Below are 18,155 nucleotides of genomic sequence, written 5' to 3' on the forward strand. Positions count from 1 at the left end.
TTTAAGAAGTTGTCTCTAGAATTACTGAAGCGATATTTAATATTATTAGCCGCCAAAAGAAAGACTTTAATTACATATGAGAAAGCCTATTTTTGATTTGGGTTAATATTTATACTGTTGCCAATATGCAATTCAAAATTACAATTCACTTCTATCAGAAAGCTTAACCTTCCAATACATACAGACAACAAACAGCTTTAGAAATTGCCCATTTTACTAAAAGCGGGCACCTCAATTAGGGGCAATTGTAATAGTGACGAAGAAATAAATAATAGTTCCATTAGACCAGAGACTATGACGGAACACATTACTCGTAATGAGTTGCGCGTGAACTGAGAACGATTTAACTCCTAAGGCATTCGGAATTTGGCCCTAGCGAAGGCCCTAACCCGCAGATAATAGCAAAACTACATGCTGCCATAGTGACGGATAGTGGGAAATCGTTAACACAATTGTTCGCGATATTTGGGTCAGTTACTGCAAAATATACGTACGCAGTTGTATTCTTAAATCTATATTATTATATTTAATATAATCCATTTAATTAAATAAAAAAAGGGTGCGTGTACTTTTGTAGGTACGCGCGTAAGAAGTTATACTTCTTTGGCATTATTAAAAATAGTTTTTGCTTGCATACAAATAATTAATTACAATTAAATAATCAAAGACTGGAAAAGGAGTCAATAAAGTTCAGTGTACATTAGAAAAATTCAATAAATAAATATTTATTATTATTCTCTTACATTAAGTGTAACATAAATTCTATTATTATTCGAATGTTGTTTTTAAATTATGTCCAATGCCGTAGCATCTTCCGTGGGCAACTTCATTCTGTTAATTTTGTGTCACGGTGCGCGGGCATCGTAAAATTTCACTCTCATCAATTTTTCATAACGTGCCTAAAGAAGTATAACTTCAAAAATATAAGTGAACGTGTGTTACTAACAGTAGGCTTATGTTATTTAAGTTTAATCAAGAGTGGTGGAACGTTAATATAAGAGGGACAAAGAATACACTAGAGAAAGTGCGAGTTAATTGTGTTGACAGCGAGACTACTCTGTAGAAAATAAAATTTAAAAGAACATTTGTTGTATTTATATCTACAATAATTATATCCTATTATTTATTAAAATATACCTTATGTCAAAATACATTTTAATCTCTATTAATATTAATAATATCTTATAGATTATCGTATAGTTTATATCAGTGTTGGCCTAGTGGCTTCAGCGTGCGACTCTCATCCCTGAGGTCGTAGGTTCGATCCCCGGCTGTGCACCAATGGACTTTCTTTCCATGAGCGTATTTAACATGAACGGTGAAGGAAAACATCGTGAGCTAACCGACTTGCCTTAGACCCAAAAAGTCGGCAGTGTGTCAGGCACAGAAGGCTGATCACCTACTTGCCTATTAGATTGACAAATGATCGTGAAACATATACAGAAATCTGAGGCCCAGACCTAAAAACGTTGAGCGCCACTATTTTTTTATAGTTAATTCCGCCCGAATGTCTGGAATTATGATATGAATTTAGTTACTATGTTTTTAAATATATATTTATGAAAGGTAGATTACATAATAATTGATTTCCCACATTTAAGCATGTCAAAACATGTAAAGCTAAACTACCCCCAAGGTACGATTGTTGGGTTTATAATGCAAGTAATAAATATGTTTTGACACCTCAATTTCAAAATCTAGGCGCCTATAAAGTTCGATGAGGCAGCTATGATAGAAAATTAGCAATATCAGGTTGGGGTGAACAACGACTGCCCGGAGGCCTAACAAAGTTCTGCAGAGTAAAATCATAGATAGAGACTTAATATAAAAAGTGAATGACTCAGCCGTATCTACTGGGTTCTACTCTATGTTGCTTTTAATAAACTTACTAAGTCTTATTTCCTGACTATAATATTGGTCTTTATACATTTTATATGGCAAGGCAAATTACAAAACCACATATCTTAATATATATAAATTACGTGTCACGTTGTATGTCCGCTATGGACTCCTAACTACCACTGTGTTGAAAGTACCAACGTTTCAAATAAGCTACAATTTAATGGCATTACCACCAAAAAAACATGGTGGTCCCCATGACTGGTGTTCTCCTACCGTTTCCCTTGAATAGGTTACTACTATGTAATATAACTAAAACCTTAGCCACAGCAACGCTTGGCCGGTCTGCTATAATATAAATAAAAAACTTGGTGCTTACAGTGATTAATAAGACATGTTAAATTTTACGATGTACGCAATATTCCTAATCGAACATTCCAGACAGTATTTATTTTACTAAACCATAAACGTATTGAATATACATAAATAACTAGAAAGATTTTACATTTTCACTCTACCTTTTACCCTATCTCCAGAACAATACCGTAAAATACCCAGCGAGATTTCGTAGAGGCCCGCGGCGGTGCATCGCGTCACCAATCAAGGACGTGAGCGATACGTTTTGATTTATCCTACAATTATCGGATCTGTTTTGCATCTCTTGTTATATACATTACGATAATTTACCACTATTACATCGGGTTCTAAGCGGTGACCGTACTAGCCGTGCAGCGATTGATAATAATCACTCGCGAAGTATAATGCCGTACACCCACGGGTAATTATACCCGGGTCCGATTCTAATGTTTATAGACTTGACCGTGGAATATATAAGGTAAGGTTCAATTGCTACGTATTTGAACGTAATTAATAGAACAGTTAAATATAAGTTGTTATGTAAACGAAAAGAACATTGCGACGCAACTTGCGCAAATAAAAAATCCCCTTTTAAGTTTAATATACATTATTTAAAAAGAGACGACGCCACCGGAAGATGAAAGAAAAGAGATAGCGGGGAAAAATTTGAAAATAGTTGTGATGATGAGAGATGAATGGAAGAATTTGGAGACCTTCACTCCGTAGGAGGTCGTGTACTAATATTAAATATAATAATAAAACTTAATGGTATATATACATGGTTGTTGGACTCAGTTGTCGGACTTAGACTCATAATTAAATATAATCCTTATTATAGTACACGAATATAGGATATTATTATTTTTATTGATTTATTATAAATAGACTTAAAGACTACAAATGTACAGTGTCGTGGCTTGTACAATGAAGGTAGAGGAAATTAAACAAAGGCAAAAATGTGTCACTATCCCCAACTTTTTACAAAACTTCAAACAACTATCACAATATCAATCGACTACAGACTAACTAGATTCAAAAATAGGTATTTCTATGTCTTAGAATCGGCCCCTAGTCGTGAGATCGTGAGCAGTGGAATGCATCTCCTTCGGGGGTTGCACAGAACCAACACAGCTCCGTTCGCGTAAATAACCGATTGGTTTCCTGCTAATGGCAGAGCCAATACAGTTTGGATTAATCGATATTTAGTAATTACTCTGTTTAGTTATTACAGTGTGCAGTACAAAAGAATAGAGTATCTTTCCCTTTATATAGACTGTAAAGTGTAAGTAGTGTTAGTGGACACTTTCTTATGTCAATCTTTTTAGTGAATTAGGTTAGTTTTAAATTACTTATTAGTCTTAAGTTAGGCTAGATCGTAATGTTAAATTGTTTCTATGTGCAGAGACAATTTTTAAAACAAAACTGCATACAGAAATAATACAATAAATGTACATAATAATACATTTTCTTCGTAATATATACAGTAACCGACTTTATTATTTACAATAATTAAGTATTCTCTATAATAATTGTAAGTTGTATATACATGTTCCTATTTTGCCATGGCAGGCTCAAGCTAAACGTTTTTTTTTTTTTTAAATTGAATCAAGATTGTGATGAGGGCAAGGTGTAACGGTTGCAGCTCGTTTCGTCTTAAAATACTTGGCTACTAAAAGGAGTGGCAGGTTTTTGCCAGTTCTTCTCATTCTCTCAGTGGCCTTGATTTGAAAGAAATTTGACGTTTTTTGACGTTCAAAGGTGAACAAAAGTTAAATACTAAGAATCAATTTTAACAGATTTAGATTTTAGAGGCAGCGAAACCTTAATTGTTTTGGTTGGTTAAACAAAATTATTATTAATATATTTAAAATGCCTTATTTTAGAGTCACAGATGACTCAATTACCAGAACATATGGAAATTCGGCGAAATGCAATAACATTTGTTACAATGAAGCCATTTCTTTGTCTGATGCCTGAGGGTTGTTAAGATGCACGTATTGACGTTTGGTCACGGGGAAGAAGTACGGACTTTAATAGGCTATAGAAACAGTCCTAGTGATGAGCTAAATTAACGAAGACCGAACACGTGGAATTATTTTGAGTATTTTTTGTAGAAACGTTTTTTGGGTTGAGTTTATTGTAAGTAAATACAACTTATGGACGCCCATAGAAGGCTTACGAGAGCGTTGAGGCGTTAATAATAATTTGGATTATTTTTGGGTTTTCTGGGATTTCAGATATTGTAGGGGTTTATGTAAACCACACATATTGTATAGCGACAGTGTGTAGCGTACAATTGGTAGCGCCGGCCGTTCTTCCCGCGCGCAAAAAAATATTAGTTACTAATTATGTATATTTAATTTCCTACAAACTCCTGAACTAGGTGGTTGCACAGGTGCACACCTAAATTGGTGACCCCGACATGATGAACCTAAATGATTTAATTTGAGAAACAATAAAAAACATATGTATTAGTTTGCTTTTTGACGTCATTTTGCCCCCGTTCTGGTTGTTCATATGTTAAATATTAAGTATTAAATAAAATAAATACTACTAAATTGAGTACGTACCTACATATTAGAGGTTATTAATTCATAGCTCTCAGGATTAGGCGCCTACTAAAACGTGAAACTCGCGTTCTATTTATCAATATTCAAAGACAGCATAGACGAAAGTTCAATAACCGCCAAGAAAGCCTGGCCAAGGGGTTTTCAAAACCTAAGATTGAGGGACATCACTACTGCCATCATGTCGGCATTCTAGTACGATTATTGGTTCTGGCGGATAATTTTATATCGTATTGTCCTGGAGCGTAAAATTTCCGTTGTTCGCTATCTCGAAGGGCATGATTACAGTCCAATTAGTTACAAAGTATAAGTAATTACAAGCCGCGGAATTGGATTAGAAAATAGCATTCACTTTAATCTTACTCGCCTAGAAAGCTATGAAAAATAGCGTAGATAAATTATTTACTACGTTTATTTTAAATTATTTATTCTTCTCCGTCATAAGAAGCGCATCTTGATGTATCTTTTTATAAGTGAGCAATCTAGCATACTACGTAAACAATTATTTAATTATTTTTTTAATTATAGGAATACAATTATGTACCATAATTATTAATTAATTAAAATTATGGTACCTACATAATTGTATTAGGTATCAAGTGACATACACGGACTCTTTGACATATATCATCTACTACGGTGCTCAAAATAACACCGGAAGGGCCTCATAGCCTAGCGGTCTTATTAAGTGGCAGCTAGGTGAGGGGTACCGGGTTCGATTCCCGGTTCCAGGGCAAGTTTTAATTTAATTTAAAATTTGTTCTCGGCCTTTGGGAGGGTTGTGCGGTACCGGGCGAGTGTCTAAACCGTACATGGAGGACATGATCGAATTTCTAAGGCAAAAAGCACGAATTATAAAAATCTTATACTTGACGCTGGCTAATGCACAAACCGTGCCAGAGCCATAAAAAAATAAAAATAAATAAATAACACCGAATGCGATCTCAAGTGAAATAAGCTGCTATTGACATTGCACAAGACGAAAAGTAACTTTAAATAAACGGATTTTTTATAGTGTAATGCAGAATCTATCATAACGTACACTTCAAAGTTTACACCAAATAGATTTTATGTGTTTAAATATTAACGAAACAGTTTTGTATCTCACAACCTTAAATATGAGTGTAGTAAGAAGTCTTTAATATATCGACATAATGTTAAGGAACGGAAGTAAAGTATTTTTGTAATATACAAATATTTACATAGATAATAAAATACTTTTAATAATAATAATATAATCACTACTACGATTGACTATTAAAATAGTTGATTTTTAGATCTAGAAATACTTAATCGATTTGACTTTGACGTGTATGTGTGCGCTCTGACATATAATGACAATAGCAATATTAATAAATAAACTATAACTGTATATGAATTCCTACACCAACATTTACAAATTACGAATAGTTTTATCTAAGTGTGAGGTTAGCGTAGATCACGACTATTCTTGTTCCCGCAGTCATAATGAGCGTCCTAAATCAAACAATGGTATTAAACTGTCAATGTTATTCCGATACGGATTTTCTTGGATTTGCGTATTACACTTGATCTATATAGATGAAACAGAGATTAAAAAATAATGTGGTCTGTACTCTGTAGTCTATATAAACTTTTTATAGGTAGAATACTTTGTTTTTTTTTATTTTAGTATAGTAGTGTGGTGGAAACCAGAACAACCACGCCATTTTAAACGATGTATCTTTACATATAAATCTTCTGTATCTTTGTAATCAAACTCCTCCGAAACGGCTGGACCGCTTTGAATAAATTTTTTTGGGTGTGTTCATGTGGATTCTTTTATTAGATTTAGATTTATAATAAAATGAATAAAGAGCAGTGTTGGCCTAGTGGCTTCTGCGTGCGACTCACATACCTGAGGTCGTAGGTTCGGTTGTGCACCAATGGACTTTTTTACTATGGGCACATTTAATATTCGCTTGAACGCTGAAGGAAATCATCGTGAGGAAACCGGCTTGCCTTAGACCCAAAAAGTCAACGGCGTGCGTCAGGCACAGAAGGGTGATCTCATACTTGCCTATTAGATTACCAAATGATCATGAAACAGATACAGAAATCTGAGATACGGACCTAAAAAGGTTGTAGCGCCATTATTTTTTTTAATAAAATGCTTTTTTGTATTTAAGATTAATGACTGTCAGGTCCACTAGAATAATAGTATAATATTATAATAGTATATTGAACCTATATACACAAGACAGATAAATAAGGATGTATGTATGTATGAATTTTAAGTAATCATATAAAATACAAAAGTGTTTAATTGTCTATGTAAATAATTTAAGAAAAAGTATTTACTTTTTTACGAATTTTACGATCATAATTTATTGTTACGCAATAAATAAAAGCTAAACTCGCCATAAAGTTATCACAATCGCCACTTCAATATCAGCAATCGAAATTAGAAATCGCGTAAATCGCAACGAAGAACGTACTGTAAGGGGTTGAGACTCGGAATGCGAGACATAGATTGCCGAGTTGCTTATTAGTCGTATTGTATTAAAGCTATAATATAATTATATTTCTTTTTATTTAGCCGTGCGATTCTGTTAAAACGTGAGTTCACTTCGCCCTAACAAAGCTCACTTCATTTTTGGAATCTCATGGTATTCTGTTAAGCAATTTCACATGACGTCTTGACAAGCGGAGGAAGCTTGTAGTTTATTGTTTATCAGAATGCCAAATCGTAAAACACTGCTTCACGACTGATTTGAGCGCAACCGCCGCTGCGAAAACCGCTGTGAGAGTTCGTGTGAGTTACAGAATCGCAAGGCAGAATGGTGTACACTACCTAGTAATAGTATTTGAAGTTAAGTATAAAATTTGTCAATTGTCACCTTCACGTTTTGGCCGTCACTTGTAACGATGCTTGATTTTTGAATAATCAAAGTAAAATCGTGTAAAGAGCGTGAATATTTTTTAATATTTAGGCTTTAATACATAATTAGTTTATTTATTGATTTGAGAGCAGTCTTCGTCTAGTAGCTTCAACGTGCCTTAGATCATAGGTTCGCTCCGGTCGACGGTCTATGTGCGCATTGAACATTTCCACAGACACTTGAACTAGGAATAGTCAGAACCTAGTTTGGTATAAAAAAAGTACTCCAGGACTGATCATGTCAACTTTGCGTGCTCTAGCCTCACTCCAAGGGTAGATAAAAGGGGTCGGAGGTCGGAGATAAACACAGGGTGCTCAATTTGTACAACTACACAAATGCACAACTTACCCTTCGTCCGAACGGGGTGCTTTCCCGCGACCGAATTGCCTTTACGACTGATTGGATTTAATTCTTTATCTATTGAATCAATAAGTATTCAATGTTTGTTAGGTTCAACGGCACTGAGGCTCCAAAATTGTATTAAGGACAAAGTTGTAGCAATAAATGTGACGAATTTTTAAATAAATCGTCTTTTACGAATTAAAACTTTATAAATGAATTTTTATCAACGAATATTTAAATATTGGATTTCAATTTATTTTGAGTACGTTCCACTTGGAGTTAAGTATAGACGAATGCACTAATCAAAGGTACGAATGCTGTGGAGCCATGCGACTACTTCGATACAGAAGTCGCCTCGGGATTTGTATGCCGCTATATCGCGAGCTACACGATTGCGAGAAAGTTGCAAGGATTCGTAAGTCCTCATTTTCACATATGAATATCTTTTATATATCATATTTGTTCATTTTCTCCGTTTACCATTAGTGATGTAAAATAGGTGAGCCTCCTGCCCGTTTGCCCCCTGTTCTATTAAAAAAAAAGTAAGAATTTTTGGCAATTTTTTTAAATCTTAGCTCCTAATACATAATTTACGGTTGGTGCAATCTGTGTTTGATTTGGATCTCTTGCTTTTCATCGATCTGAATTATACTGTGTTGTCTGATAGACTCCAGCCATAGTGTTGTATAATGACCGTAAAATTGTAAGGAAAGACGCCATCACACATATCACAAATTCTAGGCTAAAAACTAAAATTTATGACACCATTCACGAAGCTCAGAGATAGACTAACGGTGTTGTAAGTTGCCACAACGGGAACATCGGGATGTTCAGCAATGAGCAAGCGATAGATTTAATCAAATGCTTTTAATTGAAATTTAATTAGATTTGACAAGATCTCAATCACTTGAAGAGTTTTTTCATTTCGCTGATGCCAAAGAAGAAAGAAGATTTGACATTTTCGACGTTCCTAACATACCAATATTTATTATTATTGTGAAACATAATTTTATATTCTATATACAACTGTAATTAAATACACGGAAGCAACAAATTACAATGACAAGCAGTATACAAGTGGCTCCTTAAGTAGTCCTCAAGTAGAATGGGATGCAAAGCCTATAATCCTCATTGTGAATGCTCAAAACAAGCAGACTCATTAATCACGAGCCGGGAAAACTTTGTCTATTCAGAGCTCCACCTGACTGTATTTTCTTTTAACTTTTAAGCTTTCTTCACAACTTTTGATGGACTCGACTTTTAAGTTGAATAGTAATATATCTTATGTTCCTGGCTGTTATCTTTTTTGTTCAAAAATTGGATAAAAGAAACCCTTAATTGATGAATGTTATTGATATAAATGCATAGTAACTCCATAAATGCGAAATCTATGAGGCTGTCGGCCAATTTATCTATTCCACGGAACATAACCATTGTAAACATCATATACCATATCTATTTAAGAACCTTATTATTGACTGATCAATGTCATTAAATAACGTTTAGATAAGGAAAAAATATTTTACAAAATAATGATTTTTTCACGCGAAGAATATTTGATGAGTAATTCACCAAGTACACCCATTAAGGAATTCACCGTCAATCTAACTCGGGATTAGTTCCACCTTATTGCCGACTTGAGAATTTTTATCACAGCTGAAGCAATCAGAACGCTAATAATTTCCCTCATAATGACCTCGTGGTCGTAAAATTTGAGCATTGCGCCAAAATGGCGGGACATTAAAATTCCCTCCCCACAGTTATAATGGGAGTTATCGGTGGCTCGGGACATTCGGTATTACCATCTCAATCGGTTCCCGTTCACTTTTCTTTTTAAATCGCGCATTAAGGATTTGGCGTGAACGCGCGAAGGGCCGCCCGCCCTACACTCTTATGACAATCCAATAGCTCTCATACATCGAACTTGAATTGGTTTTATTAAAATATTGACTACGTTAAAAAGAATCACTGAATTTGATGGCCGTCAAGAAGAGTAGTATAAATAAAAATAATTAATTTACTGCAAAACTGATATAATTAAAAATTTATAAATACAAAATTTAGACAAATTTTAAAAAGTTTGGTGGTATTCGCTGAGCGAGGAAAGCACCAGTTCTGGGGTCATCGGTCCTACTACCAGGCGCCAGCTTAAATATTAAATCTTTTTATTATCATTATTACTATGTAAGTTAAGAATATTGTAAATATTGATATTTGTGTTGGATATTATTATAATAAAAAAATACTTGTTTTTTTATTGACTGCAAATATATAATAATGTACAATTAATTTTTAAGTGCAATTGATTCCAAATACACATATTAATACTGTTAGAAAATAATACTATTAGAAAATAATATCATAATTAATATAAACAATGTTCCGCTTTAAGCAACAGACACTAAGAATGCACCGAATTAAACCTATACTGCGTATTTCCGGAATCATTCCTCTTGTCCACACTCGGAATATTCACTGCAACTATGTCTCATATATGTAAAATAATGCGCCCGATATATCTTAAGCCACCTCGAGGGGTGGCCACCCCCCATTTCAATATAATCAATATCTTACAAATCCCCTTTACATCCGCCCGTGTGACAGCTTCGAATCGAAAATAGGGTTGTTTTTTATTCAAACATTGCTTCATTAGAGATCTTTTGAACTGAATTTAACACTCTCTATAAGCTCTCTCTTTGACGTTCGTTAAATGGCTTAATGATCTGTTTACTATGTACCGTTTAAGCGTACATATATACCCTCGTTTGCATGAAAACGGGCACCCAAGGGAATGTGTGTCTGACGTAGTCCGTATACTTATATTCGTGTAAATTAAAACGCGTGAAGTGAATCTGAAAATTTTTAAGAATTCTTTAATGTCACACGGTCAATAAGTTGTGTGTAACATTAAATGCACACAGGTCACAGGTACGTAACGGAATTCCTAATTGCTTGTTCTTGACTATGCTCAATTGCTGAAGAGTGGGCACGTATTTCTCAAAATGTTAGAAAAACATCGTGGAAAGCATGCTAAGAAGGATTCAAGCTGTGATTTTGGCTAGAGGAGGTAACACTCATGATAGGCCCAAAAAGTCGACAGCGAGTGTCAGACACAGTGGGCTGATCACTTACTTGCTTAAAATACTAATTTCTTTATTTATTTGTTATAGCATCTATAATTTTTACAACAGATAAGCTATGGATAGTGTCTATAAACTATATATTAAGTTATATTTAATTAACTTTAGTTAACTTTAATTTTTGAATTTATTCATTTATTTGCCTACAATAAAAAACGCGTAAAAAACATTGATTATTTTGTACAAATTGTCTTTTGTTTGGTTTGGTCAACGTAGCTACAATCAATTGAAAGATATGGCATTGCGACCTTTTTTCGAGTTGAATTTTTTAAGAGTGTAAAGCAGCGATAAAAGATTCCTATATATATTCTAACAATATATATTATGTAATGTAAGCTACTTGTGTTTATGATGATATGTTTTTAAAATGGGTTGAGTAATTTTTGAATAATTGAACAATTAATACTTGAAACAAGATTTTAAGCCACTAATCAGTAGATTTGAGTTTAAAGAAATACGTTTCTGTAGTAGGATTAAAGCAGTTTATTCAGTAAAAACAGATATATTACAATCAAGTGCACATTATTTAAGAAGATAACAGAGATAATGTGCAAAAAAAGAACACATGTAATTGTGCAACAGTTTAGTACTAGAAACATATCGACTATATAATAAACTTATAGCGAATGCTCATTCTATCTCCACTCTTTCAAATAAATAGACGTAGAGCATTGTTTTTGCTGCGTTCAACAAAGATTCTATGGAATATTCTAAGAATGCTCGTTCGCTTGGTGTAAACGGTACTAATGCGTGCAAACAGCTGCTTTAAGGTTCTTGCGTGGACGTGCTCGCTCCCCAGATTGGTATGTTCAAAGTGATCTTGTGTTCGAGATCATCGATTAATCTATGGATTGGTCATAAGAAAAATGCTTATTTATGATAGAAGCCTATCGAACTTCCAGATGTCTGTGGAATCCGACGTTTGAACATTATAATCCTTCGCTGCGTTATATTTGTCACCCTCCGACGTCTCTTCCTTCTTTTCTTTTTGAGTTATTGAGATAGAATAATAAATGCAGCACTTGCAATTATAACATTGCTGTCAGAGTCAGCCATAAAGAAGCATTACCAACCACAGAGTTGACACAAATGAGCAGAGAGCTTTCGTTCGGATGATCTAAATTGCTATCGTGCTAGAATCTTCTCGGTTCTTATTCTTGCTCGCTGATATTTTGGTGTAAACGCTAAGAACGATCTTTCGTTCCCACTAAAATATCGAAAAAGAATGTTCTTGTTCTAACTTTAGCGCGCCTAAAAGCGCTCGTGACAATGTTTTTCGTTTTATTAACAGTCAGTATTCTATAAAGCTTAAAATTGTACTTACGTAATTTGTGTCGAGCACCATCAGATTCATGCGTCTGCCCAAATGTGGTATAAAAACACTTTAAATTTCTAACAAACATTTAGCAACAAATAACTATTGAATATTGTATTGCCTTTTGGTAACCTTTCAAACATTATTTAGCTATTTGTGATATGTAACAGTCTTTATATAAAACGAGGACCTAATATGGTACAGTGTTTGAAATGTGGTTTTATAAAATTTGTTAATGCATTTTTTGAGGCGGCCAATCGCTAGGTTTCATTTCACTTTCTTCTTTTTGGTTTTGTTATAACGCTGGGTTGGTACACTAGTATTTGTTTCGATGTATTTACTAATTAGATGTATTAAAATTAAATATTATTAAATAGTGAACCGGACAGATCCTCATGCTGTATCATTATATGTGAGTAAATATAAAAAGTTTTAAAATAAATGTATAAAATATTGTAATATAAGTTGAGCAGTCTTGGTCTAATGGCTTCAGCGTGTGACTCTCAATCCTGAGGTCGTAGGTTCGATCCCGGCTGTGTACCACTGGACTTTCTTTCTATGTGCGCATTTAAAATTCGCTCAAACGGTGAAGGAAAACATCGTGAGGAAACCGGCTTGCCTTAGACACAAAATGTCGACGGCGTGTGTCAGGCGCAGGAGGCTGATCACCTACTAGCCTAGTAGATTGACAAATGTTCATGAAACAGATATAAAAAGACACAGTCCTAAAAATGCTATAGATCTACTGATTTATTTTTGTTTTATTATAAGTTAGTGTTTAGCAAAACAGATTATTTTTATAACGTATTTATTAATTTACATAAATAAATTGGTAACTGCTATTATAATTTATCCAAATTAAATTAATAATTGAAAAATTTACGTAAATCTTTTACAGATTTCCACCTTTTTTGTTAAGAAATGGTTTGGGTGTTTTCAATTTCATTACAAGCAAACACATTTAATTATAAGAACTATAAATTTTAATATCTTTTTCTGGTTTGTCTTTTGCTTTATAAATTGTAATACTATCTTTTCAATTAAAGATTGGCAAAAGTTCTTATAATGAATATTATATCTAAACGTTGTGGGTTAGCGTGAGAAAATGAATAATAAACTAACAAATTTCTTCTTTTTAATTCATGTAGCTTATGTTTGTTACATAAAACTAGGACTAAATGTAGCATTCACTTAAGATAATTAAACCTTTTGAATTAATAAAACTAGTGTAGTGTAGTGTAGTGAAAAAGTACGGTATCTCAGACACACGAACATAGTGTTAAAACATTCTAGAACACTAAGACTGTTAATGAACATTACCTTAGTTTAAGCTATTCACTAATATTATATAAAATTAAGTCAACATAATATTGCTTATCAGCCATAATTAATGTATAGGCTATATTATAATTCATGTAAAGTAGTACTCTCTTTTGTGAATTTTATTTGTTTTTGTTACCAATTTACTCGTAAAAAAAATATTTAGTTATTTCTTATTCATCTTCTCTTCTTTATTGCCCTTGCAAACTTATGTCAGAGATGATATGATATAGATTAAACTTGTAATACACGCTTTAGTCGCAGTTAATAAAAAAATACACTTTAGAAACATTATTTACTTTTTATCACATAAGGAACGGAAACTAATAATTCCATGTATAACCAAAATAAAAACTTAAAACACAAATCAATTTAAAAGGTTTGGCGGTGTCCTGTGCTTGAGTACCGTTAATGTTGGCAGCATTTCCTGCATTGCGATACTTTTTGTTGAGCAAGGAAAGCACCAGCTCTGAGGTCACCAGTACTCTCTACCAGAAGCCAACTTCGCAGTAGAGCGACGAAATATCGCTGTATCTTTAAAATATATGGCTTTCACTATATTTTATATCGTAAAAAATCTCGATAGAAAGTTCTCTTAATTGCATTTAAACTATTTAAATTCCCACATTTTGCAATTAAGTTTTGGTTGGGCCAGAATCTGAGGCTGGGTGCTATCACAGCGAAGCAATTAACTTCTGTAAATCGCTAATCAATTTCTTGCTTGTGAAAAATTATCAGTGATACGAAAGAAATGGCTACTCTGCGCATATAGCAGTTGAGTTTTTATTTTAGTAAAATATTTCAAATTAACATCCCATATTATACTCATATTCATCTTATTTAGTTTTCTGGCAACAGCCAGCAAAAACAGTCCCAGCTTATGCTTAGGTATCATCTATATGACCGAATACTTACTTTAAGACATGACATGCCACGAGTGAGGTACCAGGTTGATTTAAAATAAAACTCCAGTATCTGATAAACTAACTTTGAGTTTATTTTTACCATTTACACTTGACAATGTATCGTTATCTGTTGTTTGCTACGGGTCGTAGCGCGTAGAACGCCGCTACATATGTTATAACAAAGGAAATTCGAACAAATCACATAAAAATCATCTAAACACAAACATAGACAAGTGACTTTGATGACAAACGAATTAAAATTCAGACGAGTAACATTAAAACATCATGCATTGCGCGTTAACACATTACAATAGTTCACATTAAAATTTTCGTTACAGTTTATAATAGTAGGAACGGTATATTTTTCTATTAAAGAATTTTTAAAATAATTTAGTATTACAATACAGTATAGGAACTATGATAGACACGCTACCTTCATTACGATCGTAAAACTTATTTTGTATTAGTAACCATTACATATCTAATGAAATTCTACGCACATAAATAGTTGTGGTGTAACAAAATAATATAAAAGTGCTGAATATCAGACAATATTGGGGAACAAAATATGCTAAGAATAAAACAATAACATGACCGTGCCGGCCGCGGCGCCTAGTAGCGGATGCAACAGACTCACCCGAATTAATCTTAAATATTAAAATTTGTTCGGAAATAATAACCAAACTAGATGCGCTTATATTGAAATATACATAGGAACCATGATTCATTCCGCGGGCTGTCGTCCGCGGAGACACAACATCGTTTTACCGACATATCCACCTACGCTACGCTAACCGAACTTACTGCGTACCCTCCACTGTAAAACGATCAAAATAATTTAATTAAAAACTTTTAAACGGCGACAACGTTACGATGGAGCTTGCAAACGAAACGCTTCAACAAACTTCAATATTACCTTATTAAACACTAATCTCAACACCGTCAAACAAAATAATAATGTTGTATAAACGCGCGCCTTCGCGTCGGCAATGTTGCGTGCGCGCAATGCGTCTCCCTTCACACGTGATGGTGATTCGTGACACTATCTATAGTATCTTGTCTCGTTCCGTCTCCGATGGAGTTCTTCGATATAGTACGAAATGAAATTTGTGAAAGCTTAATGTAACCCCAGATGCCCCCGGGGAGGTGTAAGGCGATCAGAGGGAGACGCAGCGCGCCCCATTGCACAAAAGACATAACAAGGACCGCCGGCTACCGGTGGAATAAAACATTGCACTTCAAAATCAAACTCAATGTTGTAGTAGGATCCGCTCATAGATAAAATATTGTATTAGACTCCGCTAGATAAAATGTAAATATGTAAAATATTTTTAATAACGTTCTGTGCCATTGAAAATATAAGGGACTCCACGCACACAGCAAGGTGATGACGATACAAGGACACACGGACGCATGTATCCCCATTCCTTCGATCACTTATGCCACTACTAATAATCATTACCATATCAATAAAAATTCAAGAATCACACTTAGTTCCAAAATAAACTCACTTGTTTGCGAGGTAGGCTGAGCGCTGGCGCACAGCCCGAGTTTCGAGTTCGTTCGTTTTGGAAAAGTTTGCTACGTTAATAATCATTATAATAATTAACCGTTACCGATAAGCCTACGCGGTTCCGTCGCGTCTCCACGGGCGGCTCTCGAGGCATCGCACCTCCACACTTCGCTATTTACGCCTGCGACACGCATCGCCTGCAGCCTGTAAAGGCTGCGGATTTAAGTTCATGCGAGATTCCCCCGCGCGAGAGGACAACCGCTCTACTGCCTAACATATTATGTACTAACTTCGCCTCACGTTAAAAAAATCATATATACGTATATATATCTTCATACATTTACGATGCATCAGGAACTTCTTACGAGAACATATCTATGCCTAAAATTAGAACGATTATATGTATGTATTACATAGCTTTAAACAAATAATTAAATCGTAATTATCAATATCGATAATATTATATGCCATAAAGATAGGAACTTGCTTTCCTGGGAGACGATGGTAAAGTTTAGTGACGCGCCCGCTCGGACGCGGCTCGTCGCCGCAACGATAAACGTATATATTAAAACCTGTCTAACGTATGATATGAAGTGCGGCGCACGGCTCGGCGAGCGGGCCGCCGCCGCCGCCTCCCAGTACGCGGCGGCGGCGTGGGACTCTCATTAACCTACTCTTACACGACTACAAGCTTTAAATATTATAACTAGGAAAGTGCCGTTTATCGCGGCTACCGTCAACGAAAAGAAGCTTTAAGACCTAATAGTGAACTGTTGCGTTGTCGGACAACGACATGAGCGAGGGGCTCTAGTTAGTAACTATACATTTCATTCGGAACAGGCTTAGTGACCTGCGCTGGCTAGAGGCATCTCGCCTGCTTGCGGGAAACGTGGGCCGGGCGCGCAGAAATTGACGTTGGAGTCTTTCGGGGTAGAATCCTGGGCGGCCCGTGCAGCCAGCAATGTGATCTGGTTTACTACGTCCTCCATTTCGTGGGTCAGCGGCTCGGATGCAGGTGGCTGGAGAGGGGACATGGAGTTTCGTATGTGGGCCGCTGTCTCAGCGTGTCGTCGGAAGTCCATGGCATTGCGGAAGCGTTCCCCAGGGCAAGTTCTACACTCCAGAGAGGGTTGCACGACGCGGATGACGCCTCGAGCTGACTCTCTGCCTGCGTAGCATGAACGGGCTTGGTGTACTTGAAGGGGAGCACCAGATGGGAAGGCTACTTTGCAGTGCTTGCATACATAACAGAGATCGTAGTCCAGTTCTCTAGCACCCACTGGTATCTCGGTGGCGGGCGGAGGCAAGCGCAAAGTGGACGCTCCCGGGTCAGCCGCGATGTGCCGAATTTGTTCAAGAGTTGTTGCGGGAAGCTGAAGAACACTTGCTCCGTTTCCTGTCTCCACGATTAGGCCTTGCGGCTGCGGTTGAGGTTGAGGTTGCACGGTGTTCGGACTTGTACCTGTAACAATAAAAAATACAATGAGATACTTGATAATGATATATGAGAAAAAAAGAGAATTTGATTTAAAATTTGGTATCTTGTTCCAATCTTAACTTCTATTTATGAAACTCCGAAATTCAAATGCGTAACTGTCATCTCAAGCATTGATATGTATCGTATAAAAACGCAAAGCCATCAATCTGAGCCTTCTGCCCCTATATAGGCCTAATTTGGGTGTTCCATTGTTCCTTAGCACCAGGTACTTTACTCAAGACGATTGTAGATTCGTGATGCGTTTCTAACGAGGTCTACCCGCCTCAATAATTGATTCGAACTCAGTTTTATGCAGTTTATATTCAAGAATGCATAATACATACTTGATGTCGCGTTTAAGCGTTCAGTACAATGACCGATTATAGACATGGGCAATTTAAACGACAAGGAACAAATACTATTTAACAGTTCTTCAATAAAAAATAAAGACAATTAACAAATGTATCTATATCGTATTGA

General features: G+C 35.3%; 1 protein-coding gene across 2 annotated transcripts in view; it reads right to left on the reverse strand.

The window, feature by feature from the left end:
- Positions 1-14,754: 14,754 nt before the first annotated feature.
- LOC125048593 (zinc finger homeobox protein 3) overlaps positions 14,755-18,155 on the reverse strand; it is a 114,171-nt gene continuing 110,770 nt past the window's right edge. The window contains exon 5 of one of the 2 annotated variants that reach the window (XM_047647339.1): positions 14,755-17,660. In XM_047647339.1, coding sequence (XP_047503295.1) covers positions 17,041-17,660 — 620 coding nt within the window. In that variant the 3' untranslated portion in view covers positions 14,755-17,040. The remainder of the gene's footprint in view (positions 17,661-18,155) is intronic. The other variant, XM_047647340.1, reaches the window with a different exon arrangement.

Source organism: Pieris napi, chromosome 4, assembly GCF_905475465.1.
Source record: "Pieris napi chromosome 4, ilPieNapi1.2, whole genome shotgun sequence".
NCBI lineage: Eukaryota > Metazoa > Arthropoda > Insecta > Lepidoptera > Pieridae > Pieris > Pieris napi.